Below are 24761 nucleotides of genomic sequence, written 5' to 3' on the forward strand. Positions count from 1 at the left end.
TGTGTATTTATATGTGTGTATTTGTGTGTGTGTGTGTGTATGTGTGTATGTGTGTATTTATGTGTGTATTTATATGTGAGTGTGTATGTGTGTGTGTGTGTGTATTTATATGTGTGTATTTGTGTGTGTGTGTGTGTATGTGTGTATGTGTGTATTTATGTGTGTATTTATATGTGAGTGTGTATGTGTGTGTGTGTGTGTGTGTGTGTATTTATATGTGAGTGTGTATGTGTGTGTGTGTGTGTGTGTGTGTGTGTGTGTGTATGTGTGTATTTATATGTGTGTATTTATATGTGTGTGTGTGTGTGTGTGTATTTATATGTGAGTGTATGTGTGTATTTATATGTGTGTATTTATATGTGAGTGTGTGTGTGTGTGTGTGTGTGTGTATTTATATGTGAGTGTGTATGTGTGTATTTGTGTGTGTGTGTGTATGTGTGAGTAAAAATCAACAGTGGCATTATATAAACAAACTGGCATTTAAAGGGTTAAAATGAATGAATATTTGGTCGTTATAATCAGGACTGATGTTGGTTAAGAAGTTTAAGTCAGTGAAAGTGGATAATAATATGAATATATAATATGTATGGCGTCCTCGATGGTCCAGAGTGTGATTTTATTTTTTAAATCTGACACTGCACAAAAAATAATAATGCATCAATACCAATGTTACTAATCAATGACATATCCCAGACTGTGATAATCCCCCACACAAATAAATAAATAAATAAATAATCCCTTTAGCATTTACTATATGGAACATAATTCATTTTGTGTGTGTGTGTGTGTGTGTGTGTGTTTTTTTTTCTTTATAAAAACAACAGTGGCATGATATAAACAAACGGGCATTTAAAGGGTTAAATGCTGAAATGAATGAATATTTGGTAGTTATGATCAGGACTGATGTTGGTTAAATACATTAACTAATTAAAGTGGAAAACAATATTAATATTGAATATAATTATGGCAGTTTTGTGACCTCTGAGTAACTTTATTGACACAGAATTCTCATTATATAAATCTTTAAAAAAGATGAAATATGAGATGAAATGAAATGTGAGACATCACACACAATCACCTGATGGACCCGTGACAAACAGGTGTTGTCGGAGCTCTTCTTGATATTTGGTGTTTTTTTGGAGAACATTAACTCTAAAGTGCATTTATCCCCGTTATACCGTGTAGTCCCGTACTGTCCGGCGTGACGCGCGGGGAGGAGGAGCGTCAAACAGGAAGACGCGAGGAATCACTGAATGCGCAGATTCTCTGTACTCAAATCCGCGGATCACAGTCACGATGTTTCGGCTTTGGCACACGTGTGCTCTCTTTTATTTGCCCTTTTTAGGAAGCGCCGTTGATTTTAAAACGCGGACCGGACCGAAAGTCACCGAGAAGGTGAGACGCACGCGCGCGCGCAGCTGCATTCTCTGCATGCCGAAGCGAACGCGGCGCGTCCTGCGCAACATCGCTGAGAAATAATCACCATGAGTTAAACCAGTCGTGTTAGTGATTTAAACAGTGACCGATCGCTGATGTGCATATTCATGATCTCGTCTTGACGCGACGCAAAGGCGCAGATGCGCATCTTGGACTGCGTCGCATCTTCAGCTGATCTGACAAGCGTTGCGTTACATTTACACACTGAATAATGCGCGTCTGAACGTGCGACGGAGTCTGATTCATATGTGTGACAAAAGACTCGAGATGACACATGTTTGAGTACTCCATATAGGGGAGGAGCCTATTATTCAAATATTATATTTGTGATTTGCTTTTGTCTCCATGGAAACATTCTACGGTCTTAATGCATGATGACGTTATGAGCAATGGGTGACGCTCTGTCATCTGGTGTTTTCTGTGTGTTGCAGGTGTTTTTTGACATCACAGTAGGTGGGCATGAGGTTGGCAGGATCGTGATTGGTCTGTTCGGGGAGGTCACTCCTCTGACTGTACAGAACTTTGTCACACTTGCCACAGGAGAGGTAGAACTCATGACAAGCATCTGTGACACGCTCATCTTTAAATCATCACATTTGATTGCGTGAGAACATGCTAATAGAAGTTCTCTGTTCTTCAGAAGGGTTACGGGTATAAAGGCAGCAGGTTCCATCGTGTTATCAAAGATTTCATGATTCAAGGAGGAGATTTCACCACTGGAGACGGGACGGGCGGTGAGGAGAACACTCCGCATCATATCTACACTAAGGGTTTCTACAGTGTTGTTATATACTCACCTTCATGTCGTTCTAAACCCGTAGGACTTTCTTTCAAACAGATTTACAATACAAATGAATGATTCACACTGTCAGGCTCCTAAAAAGACAAAAAAGCACCATAAAAGTAGTCCATATGATGCTATATTTTATATACACTTATCAGCCATAACATTAAAACCACCTGCCCAAACAGCTCTGCCCCATCGAGGCATGATCTCCACAAGGCCTCTGAAGGCGTCCGGTAGTATCTGGCACTAAGACGTTAGCAGCAGGTCCTTTAAGTCCTTAAGTTACGAGGTGAGGCCTCCATGGATCCCATACAGTAGATGCTCAAACGGATTGAGATTGAGAATTTGGAGGCCAAGTCAACACCTTGAACTCTTCATCATGTTCCTCAAACCATTCCCGAACAATGTGTGCAGTGTGGCAAGCACATTATCCTGCTGAAAGAGGGCACTGCCATCAGGGAAAACCATTGCCATGAAGGGGTGCACCTGGTCTGCAACTATGTTTAGGTATGTGGTACGTGTCAAATGAATGCCAGGACCCAATGTTGCCCAGCAGAGCATTGCCCAAAGCATCACACCGCCTGCGCTGCCCTGCCTTCTTCCCATTTGGCCCTTGTCAAAGTCGCTCAGCCCATTTTTCCTGCTGTAACGATATAATCAATGTTATTCACCTGTCAGTGGTTTTAATGTTGTGGCTGATCAGTGTATGTATGTGCTATATTCCAAGTCTTCTGAAGTTATAAGTAGGTCCACACGGAATCTGCGGGCACAGGAAACTGCAGATTTATGCATGATTAAAATCCCAGTCCTTCATAAAGTGTTTACAGTGTTAACTACATACTTTGGCTAATTGGATCATGCTTTCAGCTACCAATATGACTGTACAACTTGCAGCTCCATGTAACGCAACCCCCCAAAAATAAATACAAATACTGCAGTTTCCGTCTGGGCCTGGTTATACTCCATTAACCATAAATTAAAGGCCTGTATACTGAGGAGACTGTAATTCTCAGTTCTTGTGTCTCTACAGGTAAAAGCATCTATGGCAACACATTTGCTGATGAGAACTTCAAGCTGAAGCACCTCGGTGCAGGTTGGGTCAGTATGGCGAACGCCGGACCCGACACCAACGGCTCCCAGTTCTTCATCACATTAGCCAGAGCTCCATGGCTAGATGGCAAGCATGTCGTTTTTGGCAAAGTCCTGGAGGGCATGGTAGGTTCATCTCCTACAGAATATGTAGAGTTAGGAAAATATATTTAATATGGTTTGCATTTACAGCATTTATACAGTAATTTTGCAGTGTTAATCTCGTCAATGAAGTTACAGACTAAAAGGTTGGTTGACAAATTGTTTTTTGATTTTGTCAACAGTAACTAAGACAAAGTTGAAAGAGATGCATCATGGTGATAATAAACAAACCAGAACACCCTAGCAATGCCCTAGTGACCACCTAGAACACCCTAGCAACCACCTAGCGAATACCTAGAACACCCTAGCAACCGCCAAGCAATTCCATTGCCACCACCGAGTACACCCTAGAAACCACTTAGTGACCACCTAGAACACCCTAGCAACTGCCTAGCGACTACGTAGAACACCCTAGCAACCGCCAAACAATTCTGTAGCCACCACCCAGTACACCATATGAACCACCTAGTGACCACCTAGAACACCCTAGCAACCACAAAGAAATTCTGTAGTCACCACCCAGTACACCCTAGAAACCTCCTTCATGACCACCTAGAACACCCTAGCAACTGCCTAGCGACTACTTAGAACACCCTAGCAACTGCCAAACAATTCTGTAGCCACCACCCAGTACACCCTAGAAACCACCTCGTGACCACCTAGAACAACCTAGCAACCGCCAAGCAATTCTGTAGTCACCACCCAGTACACCCTAGATACCACCTCATGACCACCTAGAACACCCTAGCAACCACCTAGCGAATACCTAGAACACCCTAGCAACCGCCAAGCAATTCCATTGCCACCACCCAGTACACCCTAGAAACCACCTCGTGACCACCTAGAACACCCTAGCAACTCCCTAGCAACTACCAAGAACACACTTGCAACCACTAAGTAATTTTGTAGCCACCACCCAGTACACCCTAGAAACCACCTCGTGACAACCTAGAACACCCTAGTAACCGCCTAGCGACTACCTAGAACACCCTAGCAACTGCAAAGCAATTCTGTAGCCATCACCCAGTACACCCTAGAAACCACCTCATGACCACCTAGAACACCCTAGCAACTGCCTAGCGACTACCTAGAACACCCTAGCAACCGCCAAGCAATTCTGTAGTCACCACCTAGTACACCCTAGAAACCACCTCATGACCACCTAGAACACCCTAGCAACCGCCTAGCGACTACCTAGAACACCCTAGCAACTGCCAATCAATTCTGTAGCCACCACCCAGTACACCCTAGAAACCACCTCGTGACCACCTAGAACACCTCAGCGACTACCTAGAACACCCTAGCAACCGCCAAGCAATTCTGTAGTCACCACCTAGTACACCCTAGAAACCACCTCATGACCACCTAGAACACCCTAGCAACTGCCTAGCGACTACCTAGAACACCCTAGCAACTGCCAAGCAATTCTGTACCCCCCCAAACCCTAAACCACCTAGTGACCACATAGAACACTCCCAGTAACTCCCAGAACACCCTAGCAACACTACAACACACTATTAACGTGCTAGCAATGCCTAGCGGCATGCTAAAACATGCTAGCAACACCTAGGTACATGTAAGAATAATTATTTTGTTAAACATATTGTTGAACATCAGCAACATACAAACAGGTGAATTACCTCACGCTATTAATACATGAGATTAATCTCAACTTACATCTGCACAATGAACCGAACGAACAGCTCAACTTGAACTAATAGACGTGCTAGTCACAATGCACAAGTTGTTTCTGTAAAACGCAATGCAATATCCTAAAACACGGACAATTAATAACAGTCTCTAAAGCACGAAGAATTCACAACACAGTAACTTGAAAAGTAGTATCCGTTATGAGCTAGTGTTTTAAGAGGTCAGCTGATCACAAGGACAGTTTTATTTTGTATCTTTTATGTTGGATACATTTTTCACAATGTTTGAATATTTGATTAAAGAGTAAAACAGACTAAAAGTGATTCAAATGAGTCAATATTTTGTCATCTTAAAGGAAATTCTAGTCAAAAGACTCAAACAAATAGCTGTAAAAATGGACACAGCTGTAGCACAATGCTAACAATGCTAACAGTTCAATCCGTCTCTTTCTAGTCTGTTGTTCACACCATTGAACTGCAGGACACAAACGATCGGAACCTGCCGTACACCGAGTGTGTGATCGTCAACAGTGGACAGATTAAGGTCAAGGAGCCTTTTGTTGTTGAAGTGGAGGGCTGGTAAACATCAAGATGTACCTCCACAACACACAGTTCTCAAGTTAAAATCATCTATCCTCATCAGTATGATATTGGTAACAGTATTGCTGTCAGTGTTTTTATGATGTGTCCTCCCTCACATGATCATTAGATCTTCAGCACTATGCAGACACATCTACAGACAACTTTCATATCTCATATCATAAAGATAATGTTACTCTGTGTGTACTCCAATAACTGTAGCGCTTCCCACTGCTCGGCACTTTAGAACAGCACAGATCAGTCAGAACTGTCACAAATGGCATTAAATGTGTATTACAGCATACTTGAATTTAGTTTGAATTATGGCTATAAATGTTGTTTGCATTGATCGTCTCTATTAGAATAATCTTGTTGTATTGTAAAAGAAGAGATGCAAACTGGGATCATTTCTGTTGTTGTGTTGGTGTTCAATAATGATTTGGATTCATTCGGTGTTTGAGAGTGTTTGAGATTGTGGACTTTACTAACAGCATATCAAGCTGCAAGTTTTTAAAAGTTGATATATTCACAAAATCATCATGAGCTGTTCTCAAAATAAAGCACTTCAATCCTGAATGTGTAGTCGAGCTTCATGATAGTTTTACTGTCAACCTAAAGCAGGTGTATATTGAACCCGCTCGATCAGACAGTTTGTGTGTGTTCTTCACACTGTTCGAACTCAACGTGCAATACACACATTTCGCTCATCTCTGCTTTCACAGTGTGTACATTTACATTTACATGTATGCGTTTGGCAGATGCTTTTATCCAAAGGGACTTACAGTGCACTTATTACAGGGACAATCCCCCCGGAACAACCTGGAGTTAAGTGTCTTACTCAAGGACACAATGGTGGTGACTGTGGGGATCAAACCAGCAACCTTCTGATTACAGTTATGTGCTTTAGCCCACTACACCATCACCATCCAAAGTGACTTACAGAGCACTTATTACAGGGACAATCCCCCCGGAGCAACCTGGAGTTAAGTGCCTTACTCAAGGACACAATGGTGGTGACTGTGGGGATCGAACCAGCAACCTCCTGATTACCAGTTATGTGCTTTAGCCCACTACACCACCACCATGCAACAGCGCCACGTTTTTGAGACTCTTTCAGACGTTGGGAAAATAATTGTCATCGTCACTTTGACAGAACGGGAGAATAAAGAACAGCCGCAGACGACTGACACGTGATTTGCAAGAAAAAATTCAAGAAAAAACATTTGAAAGTAAAAAGTTTCAATTATTGCATTTATAACAAACTTCGCTGTGATTGTTCAATGTTTACTATCAGTCAGATTTACTTTGTTATTATTATTTGATCAAAAGTTCTTGCTAGGTAGAAATATTTCTCATGATAAAAAAACGAAAGCTAAATCATGTTTATGTTTTATTATGTGCAAATCTTATAGGCCTTCTATAACACAATATCTGTAGATTTCATTGATCAAATATTCTGGCTCGGCCGCATGTCCTGATGAATTTAGTTTCATCATCTGCTCCACTCGTCAATGAAGTGAATAAACCTGAATTAAACATCAGAGGTGACCTGCAGCACTTACAGTAACACATCATCACAGAAACTGACTGAAGAGTGTCGACCGATATAAACACCCGTTCCATTCATGTCTCTGATTGTTACAATGTTTCATGTTGCAAACACACACACTCACATACACACACATACACACATATACACACAAAAACACACATATACACAAAAACACACACACATACACACAAAAACACACACACATACACACATAGAAACACATATACACACAAAAACACACACACACACATATACACACACAAACACATACACACACAAAAACACACACACACATACACACATATATACACACACAAAAACAAACATAAACACACATATACACACACACACAAACACACACACACATACACACATATATACACACACAAAAACAAACATAAACACACATATACACACACACACAAACACATACACACACAAAAACACACACACACATACATATACACACACAAAAACAAACATAAACACACATACACACATATACACAAACACACACATACACACACATATACACACAAAAACACACACATATAAACACAAAACACACATATACACACATATAAACACAAAAACACACACATATAAACACAAAACACACATATAAACACAAAACACATATACACATATACACAAAACACACACATATAAACACAAAACACATATAAACACAAAAACACATATAAACACAAAACACATATAAACACAAAACACACATATAAACACAAAAACACAAACACACATATACACACACATATACACATATACACAAACACATATACACACACACATATACACACAAAACACACACATATACTACATATACACACACACATATACACATATACACAAACACATATACACACACACCGCATATACACACAAACACATATACACACACACACATATACACACACAAACACACACACATATACACACACATATACACACACACACATATACACACACACACATATACACACAAACACACACACATATACACGCATATACACACACATATATACACACACATATACACACACACACACACATATACACACATATACACACACATATACACACACAAAACACACACACATATACACACACATATACACACAAACACATATACACACAAACACATACACACACATATACACACACATATACATACACAACAATTAAAAAAAATGTAGTTTGTAATTCTCTTATTGTTCTCAGGAGTGTTACTCTTTGGATTACTATGATTGTAATCAAGTTACAGAAATAACTGTAATATTCTTTTATTATTGTCCTAAATTTGTGTGCTTTGTAAAACTATAAATAAATAAGTAGTCTCTCTGTTTTCTCTGAAGTCAGTTTTGAAGCTTTTCCTTTCTAAAGCGATGTCTTACTCGCACTATATGAGGTTAAATGAAGCACCTTCCCCAGCACAGACTCACAGATCTTTACACAGAGAGACAGTGACCTGTTACAACATCTCAACCAACAAGTGAAGCTGTGAGGATCTGTGGAATCGATGCAGGAGCTGGATGTGTGTCTGGTGTGGAGGTGAGTGGAGATGACAGGCTTCATTATCCGCACAGCTCCGGTCCCTCGGGAACGCTCGCGCTGCTTGATGGGACAGTTTGCTGGAAAGGTCAAGAGTAGACAAATCAGCCTCACAGAAACCCTCTTAAAGTGCGCCTGATAGACCCACACAGGACCGCTGTTAGTGATTCATTCTCATCGGCTGAGAATTACATTCAGTTCATTACATTTCTATTCTTTTTATCTATTCATTATTTTTCACGGCGGCATCAAATTTGCCCTTTAAAGGCAGTTCAGTCCACTGGCAGCCATGTTGGTACAAACAAGGGCGTAGGAACGATCTGAAAACTGGGGGGACACATACTAACAACCTGTCTACATGACATTATTGATTATTCAGTGTCGACTGACGCTAGGCGCTGTAGCCTTTAGCCTCCTTGTTAGCATCAGTTTGAGTCCCATATGGAGCGGATAGAACGGGAACCTCACAATGGTGCCGTGACCCGGATGGGAGTGAGGTTTAGCGGGGTGAGCGTAATGGTGGTCAGCTGATAGATAGCTGTGCAATGTGTATAAACCTCACTCTCCTGACCTCAAGAGGTGCACTAGTGACTGTTGCTAGGGGCTTTAGCACCCTTGTTAGCACCAGTTCGAGTCCCGTATGGAGCGGGTAGAACGGGAACTTCACAATGGTGCCGTGACCCGGATGGGAGTGAGGTTTAGCGGGGTGAGCGTAATGGTGGCCAGCTGATAGTTAGCTGTGCAATGTGTATAAACCTCACTCTCCTGACCTCAAGAGGCGCACTAGCGACTGTCGCTAGGGGCTGTAGCCTTTAGCCTCCTTGTTAGCGCATCCACCTCCCATGCCGGAGACTCCAATACACAGGCAGTCATCAGCATTCTCCTAACATCTCCAGTTGTGTTCATCAGAAGAAAGAAAGTCACACGTGTTTGAAATGACACGATGAGGCTGAATAAATGACGACAGAACTTTCATTTTTGGATAAATTCTCCCTTGAAAGCCACAACGTATAAGCCATTTGTCCTCTTTTAAAAATAATAAATTCCAGCGCAAACATAAGCATTTGAATGCCTAGATTCACAGCATATCTTGAGGATTGTATATTGATCACGAGGCTGTTTGAGGCTCTCCTGACAAGCGAATCATTCACTGATCTCCTCTCAGTTTCTGAGGTATTGACGTGCCAGTAATGACACATCTAACCCAGTGTTACTCTGACAATTATTACCCAATACTCCCAGTCCTGCAGGTCTTTACAATTAAGAGGCTGAATCATCAGACTGACGTATCGGACACCTCTCACACGGACACACTGAGAGGCTTCTGCTGCAACACTTCAAATCCATTTTCCAATCTACGTCTTATAGTCCAACAGTCCAACATACAACAGCCGTTCAGATTAATCCAGCAATATCCGCCTATTTTGGAATGGAACGATATTGGGTGTCCAGTTGGCTGAGTTTTCAAATAATTAGTTGTGAATTTCAATGTAAAATAAATGTGCATTTTATTTGTGCTATGTTCATTTCAATTCAGCACTTTTGCAAACGTCTCATGGCGCATTCAAGTCATGTCAGAATGATGGTATTTATGAGTTGAGAGCACATGAGCGCCACTACAAAGTCGTAATTACAAATGGGACACTTTCTTTACTTTTTTTAGCCCGACAGTCGATTTAACACCGTGTCCTAACTACACGCGACGCCGCGACACGCGATAAAAGGTATCTTTTCCATGTTAATCAGCGTTTTGTCCTAACCAGACGCTGACGGCGACACGCAAGTTTCTAATTTAGAAGCGGTTCCTATTTCTCGCGACGTCGCGGCTGACAGATCCGCCCACACAGAGATCTCATTGGATGGAAGTTCTGCGTGTCATGAATATTTAATCATCAAACATGGACGACGAGGAACTGACTGTCGAAGTTCAAAGGCATTCAATCTCTACGATAAATCCCACAAATTCCACAAAGACATCAGGAAAAAGGATTTCGTCTGGAGAAGTATAGCTGAAGCATTGAATACACATGGTAAATTAAGTTTAGACTTTCATCTACAGCGAATGAATGAATGAATGAATGAATGTAGCATTTAGCTATAGTAGGGTACTAATGACGCATCAACCTGTGTAAAACAAATTCCGCTTTATTTTCAATGTAGAGTGAATAGGCATGACGATTTGTGTCCCTGTATCCAGGGGTGTCATTCCAGACAATCTACTGAAATACAGGCAGGGTGGGGAGTCACAATGACAGTAGTCCGAGCTGTGCACACCATTTCCAATGCGAGTGTGGGCCAGCAGTGCGCTTTCACAGAGAGACTCCGCCCACACGCTGTTCTGAATGGCTGTGATTTTTGATTGAAGTGTGGCGTCTCACAGTCGCGTCGCGTCTAGTGTGGACAGACACGCTTGCTGTCGCTGGAATTTTATCGCGTCGCGTGTAGTTAGGACACGGTGTTAGATTCATGGCGGAAGCAAATTGCTATTGGTAATAATTCAGTTTTGCTTGTTGACTAGTTTAATTAGTATGCGTTCTTTGTACTGTTAATGAGGAATAACTATAAAAACAACCAGAAAATAAGATACGTTGACATTGTGTCGTACATTTCCGGGTGTCCACACACCGCTACAACCATTTTCTCATCCATTATTCCAGATTTCTTCTGCTACTACGTCAGTACGTCAGTGACATCTGGACAATCTCAATGCTGATAGGCTTTCGAGACAACGCATCATGCGGATATTACGCTCGAGTTGAAAATTTCAAGTCACTCGAATGAAGCGAATTCACGTTTTCGCTTCGCGCCATTCGCTTCTTTCGCACCTCCCGCCGCAAATTCGCGTCTTCGCGTTGACTTTGTATGTAATCGTGCGAAACGCTCGATTCGTGTTGTATGTGAACGCACCATCTCAATGCGGCGTGTGGTGAGTTGTGTGTGGATCGTGGAGAGTAGCATGAGCCTCCACATGCTGTGAGTCTCCGCGGTGTCATGCACAACAAGTCACGTGATAAGATGCGCGGATTGACGTTCTCAGATGTGGAGGCAACTGAGATTCGTTCTCCGCCACCCGGATTGAGGCGAGTAACCGTGGCACCACGAGGACTAAAGGTGCGTTCACATACAACTCCAAAAAAATAATTTTACATTGCGCGAGTTTGACCGCTGGATTAAATTTGTGTTTAAACTCGCGTTTGAGCGAGTAATGTCAACTCGTGAATATTCCCCCTTCACTTCCGGAAAAGGACAGGAGGCGGGGCTTCTACAACAACGTATCTTTCCGCCATCAACCATGGCCGATTTCACAACGATTGCTGCTCTGTGTCTGTTGTGGAAGTCCCAGATATGTTGATGTCGTGTCATTCAGTTCCGGGTGTCCACACACCGCTACATCCATTATTCCAGATTTCTCGTCAGTGCGTCAGTGACTTCCGGACAATCTCAATGCTGATAGGCTTTCGCGACAACGCGTCATGCGGATATTTCGCTCGAGTTGAAAATTTCAGGTTTAAAGTTTTCATTTCGCGCCATTCACTTCATTCGCACCTCCCGCCGCAAATTCGCGTCTTTGCGTTGACTTTGTATGTAATCGTGCGAAACGCTCGATTCGTGATGTATGTGAACGCACCATTACACCGTGTCCTAACTACACGCGACGCGATAAAATTCCAGCGACAGCAAGCGTGTCTGTCCACACTAGATGCGACGCGACTGTGAGACGCCACACGTCAATCAAAAATCACAGCCATTCAGAACAGCGTGTGGGCGGAGTCTCTCTGTGAAAGCGCACTGCTGGCCCACACTCGCATTGGAAATGGTGTGCACAGCTCGGACTACTGTCATTGTGACTCCCCACCCTGCCTGTATTTCAGTAGATTGTCTGGAATGACACCCCTGGATACAGGGACACAAATCGTCATGCCTATTCACTCTACTTTGAAAATAAAGCGGAATTTGTTTTACACAGGTTGATGCGTCATTAGTACCCTACTATAGCTAAATGCTTCATTCATTCGCTGTAGATGAAAGTCTAAACTTAATTTACCATGTGTATTCAATGCTTCAGCTATACTTCTCCAGACGGAATCCTTTTTCCTGATGTCTTTGTGGAATTTGTGGGATTTATCGTAGAGATTGAATGCCTTTGAACTTCGACAGTCAGTTCCTCGTCGTCCAGGTTTGATGATTAAATATTAATGAGACGCAGAACTTCTATCCAATGAGATCTCTGTGTGGGCGGATCTGTCAGCCGCGACGTCGCAGAAATAGGAACCGTTTCTAAATTAGAAACTTCGCGTGTCGCCGTCGCGTCTGGTTAGGACAAAAACTGTTATTAACATGGAAAAGATACCTTTTATCGCGTGTCGCGGCGTCGCGTCGCGTGTAGTTAGGACACGGTGTCAGAGCGCATTGGGAATTGCGCATTCCAAATTGGGGAGAAAAAGGAATAAAGAAAAAACGAAATATCATGTTAATTTCCAAGATGATGGAACTGAATCACGTGCAACATTATGAGGTCAGGTGCAACAATGTAGCACGTTTGAAGCAGCGATCGTCCTATAATGCTACTGTGTCACTTGCTATTTGTAAACAATAGTATGCAGTGTACAGTGTAAATTGCGCCGTAATAAGTTAGTATTGTAATCCATCAGTGCATGTACAGTCCTGCAGTAACTATAATAAGACTCATCATCTGTGCTAGACACTTTCTGGATGTTTCTTGTCATGTAGACGTTGTCACGTTCATTTAGTGTTTCTTTTGTCTCTGTGTTTCAGCTAATCAAATATTGGGAGGCGTTCTTACCTGAAGCCAAAGCGATTGCGTAATCGGACACAAACTCACCTCGACTCGGCATCTTTATTCTCCGTTCATTTGCACTACAGTAAACACGACATGAATCTTTCCAGACTTTGTAATGTTCTGGTGTGTAAAGATCACCGATGTGATTTATTCAGCTCTGGGATTGGGTCACGCTTTCATTTGACATGTTTTATCCCATAGACTGTAAAAAAAGATGGCCGACGCCCCTTCGCTCTTTTCCATTGGTGAGAACTGAAGCCGCCAGTGTCCCGATATGGCGCTGACATCTTTGGACTCGAGTCTGCGCAGTTGTGATTTCGGGACCAGACCTGCGCAGTAGTGAGCAGGAAGTAAAGCCGCGAAATCAAGGCCCCACCCTCACTCTCGCTGAATCAATCGCAAGCACACGCCCCTTTTGACTTATGATGGTGTGAAATAATTAATTATAGAAATGTAGATATTACATTTAAAGCTCCAATCTCCTCAGTCCTCCGAAGATCCCAAAAAGTCTGTTGGTGCTTCAGTGACTACTTCACTCAGAGAACCTGTCAATCACAGCTGTCAATCATGATGTCACAGCAGCGTTTTTATAGCATCAAATAACTAAAAACAAACTTATTTTGAAAACAAACACTTGAAATGACATCAACGTGATAGAAACGACAGTAAATGACAGAAACTATCTTTGGAAAAAAGATATGTGAAGTGTAATTTAATTGTTTAGTTGGTCTCACGTCCCGTTGAATAACATGGGGAGGCGGGGCTTATGACCTATACTAGGACCAGCCACCGGGGGGCGATCGAGACGTTTTGGCTTCACTTTTGAGGGCTTGTGCGGCACACTTGGTCTATAACATGGAAGTAAAATATCTTTCAAATCAAATAAAGATGAATCTCTGATTTAATGTTGGCAATGATCCGAAAGGGGAAAGCCTTCTGAAGACGAATGTTTTCTGCTTTGATTTTTCTTGATTCATTTTAGCTGGTTTAAGAAGTGACAGTCTTGTGCAACAAAACTACATTTCCCATCTTTATATCTGTCCTAGTTTTATCAGGAAATCATAAATGAAAACACAAGGTCATTAAAAATGTGATGACGTTTAATTTGCAGTTCAATAATCTGCAAGTTCTGACTGATTGAAACATTATTTATGACGCTAAACAACTCTACAGTATTGTGAAATAAAAATCCCAAATTCAGTGTGCCAAAGGCCAAACGCAATCCTTTCTAAAAATGTGGCTGTAGCCCCAGAAATCAATAGAGCGCCGTCTCTTTCCTCTGAGAAGACACCTGCCGGACAGCATTGATCGTCTCCTCAGCAGCTTCCCGCTACGCGTCACCAATTGTCTGCCTTTTTCTCTTTTGCCCGTTAAAAAATGGTCACAAATTTACAAAAGGGACTTGTTCTCCCCGACCTCGGTGAGGTGCCATCACTCAGTGGAAAAACATTGTGAAAATATCAGAGGGAAGAGCCGTCCGACAGGGGAGCGCTATAAACAGCGTAATGATTTCCCCAGAGTTTCAGCCAAGAGCCGGTGTCACCGAAAGCACCGTAAATGGTGACATATCCTCACTCAGGATCGTGGAGAAATCGAACCCTGACATTCTTTTTAGGGCCCGAGACTCCTCATCAGCCAATTACCGCGGTAAGCGGAGAGCGCACTGCTCTGCCGCGAACCTTCAGAGATTATGACTGCGTACGCTGCCAAAACAGCTTCAACTACACGCAGCTCAGGGCCCTGCCGCCCCGAGGAACCATTTATAAACCAACTGAAGACGCTTTGGTTCAAACACCCTCGTAATAGGACTTCTTTGCAGGATGCCACCCGAAATCAACGGCGTGTCTTGACGCAGACAAAGAAGAAAGAGAAAGACAAAGAAAAAGAGCAGAGCGCACTTCCTCTTCACACAAGAAAAACCCTTAAATACCGTGAAACGGCGTTGACAGAGTTTAGTTGTGGAGGATAGATGTACGCAGTTAGGTGGGTGATCAGGGTAATGTTTAATCATTAAAATGAAGCGTTCACACAGCAGACGTTGTGTTAAATGCATGCACAGCGCCACATTTATCACGACCTCAGAAGACGGAAAAGAAGCATTGCTGAATAAATCAGCCGTTTCAGGCTGGACAGAGAAATTCAGCTGAAGATGCTGGAAACAGCGGGTCACTGTTGTCCAGCAAGTACCAACATGTTTGAATAACACGCTGCAAATTCCCAGCGCCACTAATCAGGTTATAAAATAACACTTTGAGCTTGTGTGCCCAACCGGCCAACTGCAGTGTGCAGAAAACTGCAAGCATCTATTTAAGTGCAAAAGATCTGCTTCTCTAGCGACAAACAGGGGAACGTTTCGTCTGGGCCAAATTAAAACAGATTGCCGTGTCCGAAGGCATTTTGGAGACGGAAGACGTGATGGTCTGTGGATGTTGTCCTCGATGCATCTCCAGGATAAAAGCTAAAGCGGTTTTACAGCAGGGCTCTCTGTATTTGTCTGGTTAATGTGAGAGCTCGTCTCTAGGATGTGTGGAGCGGCTCGTTGGCCATTCCCTCTGAAACTAATTAGTGCTGTAGTGCTGAGGTTCGGGGAGAGCAGTGATGGGGAGACGGGGGGCTGGAGTGAAGGGATTCACTGAGAGAACACAAGAGAAGAGCAGTCACCCTTTAAACAATGCACGCCGAGAGCTAACCTGACCACAGCCTCATTATCGCCAGATAACTCTATGATCATCTCAATTCTTTAACTGTGACGCTCGGCCTGTTGAACGCAACATTCCCACACGTTTTTCTATTTAAAAGAATGGGAGAAATTTAACACTCAACTAAGAGGCTCTAACACCCAAAGGTCAACGGATGTAGAAAAGAAGTCCCGCCTTACAGGTAAAAGAGCCAATCACCTTTTAGATGCAGACATCGGATGTCAATCAACTCACTAACATGCATGCACATTAGCAATACAAGCCGGGAAAATTGTGTGTTTTAGCGTAACGTGAGGTCAAGAAGCACAACTTGTGATTCCAGCGACATCAGATTTTATTGCTGATTTGAAATATGTTGTTTGATTGTAAACTTGACCAAACGTTTTTGAGATTTCGGTCTTTCAAGTAGATAGCGTCCCAAAGATGGCCGACAGTGGACTACAGGGCTGGACTGGTAATCTGGCATAATGTGCATTTTCCCTATGGGCCAACGCACTTTGGGGCCGATCAGGGGCGGAATGACATCGGGAGAACGAAACGTGCGGAATGGTCCGCATTAAGCAAAAATGAGGCGTTATGTTACGCTGAACGGACCATAAAACGGCGCTGCGATATGCAGAAAAGGACAGCGAACAACTTTTGGATAACACCCAACCCCCCCCAAACAACTTTTGGATAACACCCAACCCCCCTCCCCCCCTTTAACAACTTTTGGATAACACCCAACCCCCCCCCAACAACTTTTGGATAACACCCAACCCCCCTCCCCCCCTTTAACAACTTTTGGATAACCCCCACCCAACAACATTTGGATAACACCCAACCCCCCTAACAACTTCTGGATAACACCCAACCCCACCCCCCCCCAACAACTTTTGGATAACACCCAACCCCCCTCCCCCCCTTTAACAACTTTTGGATAACACCCAACCCCCCCAACAACTTTTGGATAACACCCAACCCCCTCCCCCTTTAACAACTTTTGGATAACACCCAACCCCCCAACAACTTTTGGATAACACCCAACCCCCTCCCCTTTAACAACTTTTGGATAACCCCACCCAACAACATTTGGATAACACCCAACCCCCCAACAACTTTTGGATAACACCCAACCCCCTCCCCCTTTAACAACTTTTGGATAACACCCAACCCCCTCCCCCTTTAACAACTTTTGGATAACACCCAACCCCCACCCCCCACCCACCCATCAACTTCTGGATAACTCCCAACCCCCTAACAACTTTTGGATAACACCCAACCCCCCCACCCATCAACTTTTGGATAACACCCAACCCCCTCCCCCTTTAACAACATTTGGATAACACCCAACCCCCTAACAACTTTTGGATAACACCCAACCCCCCACCCATCAACTTTTGGATAACACCCAACCCCCTCCCCCTTTAACAACTTTTGGATAACACCCAACCCCCCAACAACATTTGGATAACACCCAACCCCCTAACAACTTTTGGATAACACCCAACCCCCCACCCATCAACTTTTGGATAACACCCAACCCCCTCCCCCTTTAACAACTTTTGGATAACACCCAACCCCCCAACAACATTTGGATAACACCCAACCCCCTAACAACATTTGGATAACACCCAACCCCCTAACAACTTTTGGATAACACCCAACCCCCCACCCATCAACTTTTGGATAACACCCAACCCCCTCCCCCTTTAACAACTTTTGGATAACACCCAACCCCCAACAACATTTGGATAACACCCAACCCCCTAACAACTTTTGGATAACACCCAACCCCCACACCACCCAACAACATTTGGATAACACCCAACCCCCTCCCCCTTTAACAACTTTTGGATAACACCCAACCCCCACCCAACAACATTTGGATAACACCCAACCCCCTAACAACTTTTGGATAACACCCAACCCCCCACCCATCAACTTTTGGATAACACCCAACCCCCTCCCCCTTTAACAACTTTTGGATAACACCCAACCCCCACCCCCCAACAACATTTGGATAACACCCAACCCCCTAACAACTTTTGGATAACACCCAACCCCCACCCCACCCAACAACTTTTGGATAACACCCAACCCCCCAAACAACTTTTGGACAACACCCAACCCCCTCCCCCTTTAACAACTTTTGGATAACCCCCACCCAACAACATTTGGATAACACCCAACCCCCTCCCCCTTCAACAACTTTTGGATAACACCCAACCCCTCCCCTTTAACAACTTTTGGATAACCCCACCCAACAACATTTGGATAACACCCAACCCCCTAACAACTTTTGGATAACACCCAACCCCCCCCAACAACTTTTGGATAACACCCAACCCCCTCCCCTTTAACAACTTTTGGATAACACCCAACCCCCTCCCCTTTAACAACTTTTGGATAACACCCAACCCCCTCCCCTTTAACAACTTTTGGATAACACCCAACCCCCCACCCATCAACTTTTGGATAACACCCAACCCCCTCCCCTTTAACAACTTTTGGATAACACCCAACCCCCCAACAACATTTGGATAACACCCAACCCCCTAACAACTTTTGGATAACACCCAACCCCCCACCCATCAACTTTTGGATAACACCCAACCCCCTCCCCCTTTAACAACTTTTGGATAACACCCAACCCCCCAACAACATTTGGATAACACCCAACCCCCTAACAACATTTGGATAACACCCAACCCCCTAACAACTTTTGGATAACACCCAACCCCCCCCACCCATCAACTTTTGGATAACACCCAACCCCTCCCCCTTTAACAACTTTTGGATAACACCCAACCCCCCAACAACATTTGGATAACACCCAACCCCCTAACAACTTTTGGATAACACCCAACCCCCTCCCCCTTTAACAACTTTTGGATAACACCCAACCCCCACCCCAACAACATTTGGATAACACCCAACCCCCTAACAACTTTTGGATAACACCCAACCCCCCACCCATCAACTTTTGGATAACACCCAACCCCCTCCCCCTTTAACAACTTTTGGATAACACCCACCCCACCCCCCAACAACATTTGGATAACACCCAACCTCCCCTCAACAACTTTTGGATAACACCCAACCCCCACCCCACCCAACAACTTTGGATAACACCCAACCCTCCCCTACAACAACTTTTGGACAACACCCAACCCCCTCCCCCTTTAACAACTTTTGGATAACCCCCACCCAACAACATTTGGATAACACCCAACCCCTAACAACTTTTGGATAACACCCAACCCCCCAACAACTTTTGGATAACACCCAACCCCCTCCCCTTTTAACAACTTTTGGATAACACCCAACCCCCTCCCCTTTAACAACTTTTGGATAACACCCAACCCCCTCCCCCTTTAACAACTTTTGGATAACACCCAACCCCCCTTTAACAACTTTTGGATAACACCCAACCCCCTCCCCCTTTAACAACTTTTGGATAACACCCAACCCCCCCACTTAACAACTTTTGGATAACACCCAACCCCCCCCCTTTAACAACTTTTGGATAACACCCAACCCACCACCCCCCACCCCCAACAACATTTGGATAACACCCATTCCCCTCCCCCTTTAACAACTTTTGGATAACACCCAACCCCCACCCCCCACCCCCCAACAACATTTGGATAACACCCATCCCCTCCCCCTTTAACAACTTTTGGATAACACCCAACCCCCCAACAACTTTTGGATAACACCCAACCCCCTAACAACTTTTGAATAACACCCAACCCCCTCCCCTTTAACAACTTTTGGATAACACCCAACCCCCTCCCCTTTAACAACTTTTGGATAACACCCAACCCCCCAACAACATTTGGATAACACCCAACCCCCTAACAACTTTTGGATAACACCCAATCCCCCACCCCCTTTACAACTTTTGGATAACACCCAACCCCCTCCCCCTTTAACAACTTTTGGATAACACCCAACCCCCTCCCCCTTTAACAACTTTTGGATAACACCCAACCCCCCAACAACATTTGGATAACACCCAACCCCCCTAACAACTTTTGGATAACACCCAATCCCCCACCCCCCCTTTACAACTTTTGGAGAACAAAGAAAAAGATAAAAAACAAAAAGAAATATTTTAATCACAAATATTTAATGAATAACAACCTGTGCGGGTCTGTGAGATGCGCGTTACACTCTTAAAGTGACAGTACTACTAGAATATAAACGCAATGTCATTACTTGTAAATTGTACACATTATTATTTTTCTCAGTTTCGCTGTTGGCGAAGTTTTTTGATTGTCCAGTCAAATGTATATTCTCTGAATTCAAGCTTGGCATGGCAGCATTGTTATTGGGTTTTGATGATTTTTTGGAGTGCACAGTAAAATCCCTCCATGCATCAAATCCTGAGACGAGCGTATCCACCTGCCACCAAAAACTCCAGTCCGGAGAGAGAGAGAGCCGTTTCATTGTCTCTCTGCATTTCCAGAAAGTGTTTGGTGTGGCGTGAGAATGGACAGGCCCGTTCCCCGTGCCCCCCCGTGCCCCCTGTCCGCCTCCAGGACCAGATCAATAGCAGCTGAATGCCATCTGCTTGGGGCAGCAGAACGCCAGCACAAGCCCGCGCCATGCATCTTCTACAATTGAAAGGTTATTTTTATGCGAGTAAACAATTCATCCTCTGGTCTCCACGCGTTCTGCTCATTTACCCGCTCCCGATCGATACCATATGCAAAACGGCCGGGAAAAAAATTGAATTCAAGGAGTGAAGCTGATGCGCAGGTGACAGCTAATCGATTAGCCTCTCCGCTAAACTGTGACGTGCGGTCAGAGTGTTTTATAGCCGTTCATGCAAATCTAACTTCCAACAATTCACATCCTCCCTTTTCTTAATGCCGCTGAGCTCCAGAGGGGAGATAAGACACTCCGCCAGAGGAGGATGTACTTTAGCTTCAATTAATGACACTGGCGCAGCAGTCTTGCTCCTGTTTTCTGGAGCGCACGGCCGAGGAAAGATGCATTTGACGGGATGATGCGTGGTTTTGGGGGTATCATCTCCGTCTGACCCCTCGGCTGCAGATATTTCCAATGCACGCTCCGCTGGCCGTGCTGAACCGGTTACGGCTCCTGAGGGGATTATTGGACTCTTATTAGATTTTCTGCAGTCCAGCTATTAGTGATAAATGTACTGCTGTATTCACTGTCAAGTTAATCAATGCTGCCAAAGTTTTGTTGACCTAACAGCAATCTATAAAGCAAAGCCACTCCATTTTTTCCCCTCGCCGTACTCTGACAACTCTGTCCGCCGCGGGGGCCCTTTCGGTGGTCCAACGCTCCTTCAAAGAGGCCCGGCGCGCTCCACAAATTGAAATACTGTCTTTAAAAGCGGGGCAATTGCTGTGACACCTCGCCTGTCAAAGGAATTGTTTAAAAACCAGAGGCTCTCAAACAGATCCAGTTTGATGGTTAAAACACTGGCAAATCGATAACTTCACAGATGATAGAACGTTGTCAAGTGGCAGCATTTTCTTGACTTCAAAGCCCTTATTTTCAGCAGCCGTAGCGGTAAAAAGACACGAGCGGAGAAATCGAAGGACTGCAAGATGAAATAAGAGGCAGAGCACAAATGTATGGTACTGTCAGCACGCCGGCGCTAAAACAAACGACCAGCGCGCACCTCAAACGCAATTATGGCCTTATGAAATATGAATTTCCATTGATTCTTAGCGCCGTTTCCCATGGTTACGCAGGTCTACGTATGAAATACTCCCAGTATAAATTATGAAAGCATCCTGACATAATTTGTGTTTTGCGTTTGTCTATTTCCTTTTACTCTGGTGTTATTAATAATATGTTTTCCAGCAGACGGAGAGAGAAATATAGTGCGTAAGCCGTCTCAGATTCCTCATGTTGGTCCCCAGCTGCAGGGGTGCATGTGTTGAGTCCGGGGCCGTAACGGGGGGCCTGATGGAGCCACAATTACTGCTGAGAGGGGGACGGGAGCCGTAACCTGGCTGGAGAATACTGATTAACCTTGTTCAGGCTGTTGACAAATGAATTGCATCAACATTGCAGGACAGCATTTATCACTGCCTATCTACACTTAGAGTCGCAGGAATATAACAGGCTGGTGCTAATAAAGTGAAGCTGCGTGTCTCAGCACATTATGTCACAGAGCGCCTGATATCCATCCTCTCTGATCACACACAGAAATCAGGCGTCTGTCCCAAAACACACATTAGACAAAAGACAGAACGGAGCTCCACAAAATGATACGAAGGCATTAAATACACCGTGCAAGTGGTAAAATGCAAGCATCTATTTAAGTGGCCTTAAAAGATCCACATTCACAAAAGTGTTTTGTTGCAGTTAATGATGTTGTAGTGTTGGATGCAATCGGATTACAAAGTGATTAGATAGGCCTACTTTAATCTTCTTTTTTCTTTTTTCTTTTTTGGAGTAAAAATGTATTTTAATTTCTTTTTTTCTTTTTTTTTGGAGTAAAAATTGATTGTAATTTTTTTTTATTTATTTATTTATTTTTTTTTTTTGGGAGTAAAAATTTATTGTAATATCTTCTTTTTTCTTTCTTTTGGGAGTAAAAATTGATTGTAATTTTTTTTTTTTTTTTTAAAAAATAATTATTGAACAAAACACAAATTAACAAGACATAACAGCTTATACAAGTAAGGGACCAGAGAAATACATACATATATATATATATATATATATATACATAACAAAACAAACAAAAAAGAAGAAAAAAAACAAAAACAAACTATAAACTTAATTATAGGTGTATAGATATAGTAGTGTCTAAATGTGTTACTTCGGGTTAGGGTATTAGTTACTTTAATCTAATTACATATGAAGTCAAAACTATTTGTAATACTTGTAATCACATTACAGTTGCTAAGTAACTTGGGTAACACATTTCTAATTAATATTGTTTGTGTATGTAACCGGTCATACTCGCCCCGCTCCGAATGGGACTCGAACCGTCTCCAGCGTGGGAGGCAGGTGCGCTAACAAGGAGGCTAAAGGCTACAGCCCCTAGCGTCAGTCGAGAGTGAGGTTTATACACATTGCACAGCTATCTATCAGCTAGCGCCCATTACATGTAGAATACATTTAAATGTGAACTATGTTTATATGCGACTCTTTATGTTCCCGCGACATCTTAAAGATTTTTATAGACGTTATAAAAATATATAATATTTTGAGTTGAAAGGACAAAACAAACTTATGTGAAATGTATTTCAGAAAGTAACTTGAAAGTAAAGTAATTAGTTATGTGATTACTTTTTCGATGAAGTATTCAGTAATCGGAATCTGATTGTAATTTTAGAAGCAATCTCTAATGGATTACTTTTTCATTAAAGGAATATTCCAGGTTCAATACAACATTTGTGTCATAATGTTGATTATTAACACAAACATTAATTTAATCTCGTTCCTCCTTTTCTTTAATAAAGCACAAATGTGTGTTCCAGTGAGACACTTATAATGGAAGTCAATGGGGGCAATTTTTGGAGGGTTTAAAGACAGAAATGTGACGCTTATAATTTTATTCAATCAATTATTTTGTTAAAACTTGTGCATTATTTGAGCTGTAAAGTTGTTTAAATCATATTTGAAGGCGTTTTTCGGATTTAGTGTTTGTTGACATTATATATTCATGGCTAGTGGTCGACCGTTATATCGCTGAGGCCGATAAATCGGCCGATATTCAGATTTTTGTCATTATCGCATCGGCCGACAAATTTCCCCGTTTGGCCGATTTGTTTCTTGAGGGCGCCGAGAATCGCCTGTTTGCATGTGAAGCGACTGAGACGTGTAAACGACCGGTCACGGTTAATGTTCTTGTTACGTGCCATCGCGTAACTACAATAACCGACCGGTGCGCAACACAGTCTCGTTTAAACGGTCCGCGTATCAGAGCCGCGGCAGACCCGTTTGAGCTCATAATGCTAAAGTGTTCGTCTGTTTTATTCTCCCTCTCTCTACTCAAGAGTTCCCTGTAACTGTTCACCGTCTTTTCTAATGATAAACAGGCAAATATCTATAAATTAATATTATATACATCTGCAAATATACACATATCTCATTTAAACAGATGTAATAAACCAACCTCACAAAACTTGAGCAGATCCAGTATTCTGTGTAGCGTTCATTTATTTACCTCTAAATCACGTATTTTATCAGTCTCAACAGTTCCCTGTAACTTTTCTGATGATAAACAGGCAAATATCAATAAAACTAATATTATATACCATATGCAAATATGCAGATATCTTGTAATGTAATTCACAAACCTCATGAAAATCCAATATCTTCTAATATCTTCCTGTGAAGCGCTTATTCCATCAGCCAGAGTCAAAGACTTCAGGATCAAAAGTTCCTCTGATTCACAAATCATGACGGTCAGACGTGACGGTCATTTAAACCGTCAGGAGATTGAGGCTCGCGCTGGATACGCACAAACGCGTGAGTGCAACGTCGAAGTAAAAGCGCTTCACGTGTGCTACAAGTA

At 43.0% G+C, this 24761-nt stretch overlaps 2 protein-coding genes across 2 annotated transcripts in view; one reads left to right on the forward strand and one right to left on the reverse strand.

The window, feature by feature from the left end:
* The window catches only part of LOC127630389 (uncharacterized), a 320692-nt gene that overhangs the window by 187988 nt on the left and 107943 nt on the right, over window positions 1-24761 (reverse strand). The gene's annotated exons all lie outside the window — the stretch shown is intronic.
* On the forward strand, window positions 1221-6213 carry ppic (peptidylprolyl isomerase C). The gene is made up of 5 exons (XM_052107867.1): window positions 1221-1395; window positions 1869-1982; window positions 2078-2171; window positions 3255-3439; window positions 5519-6213. Exons 1-5 carry the CDS (start codon window positions 1297-1299, stop codon window positions 5645-5647), a joined length of 621 nt encoding a protein of 206 aa, XP_051963827.1. The 5' UTR covers window positions 1221-1296; the 3' UTR covers window positions 5648-6213.

The sequence above is a fragment of the Xyrauchen texanus genome, chromosome 37, assembly GCF_025860055.1.
Source record: "Xyrauchen texanus isolate HMW12.3.18 chromosome 37, RBS_HiC_50CHRs, whole genome shotgun sequence".
Taxonomy (NCBI): Eukaryota; Metazoa; Chordata; class Actinopteri; order Cypriniformes; family Catostomidae; genus Xyrauchen; species Xyrauchen texanus.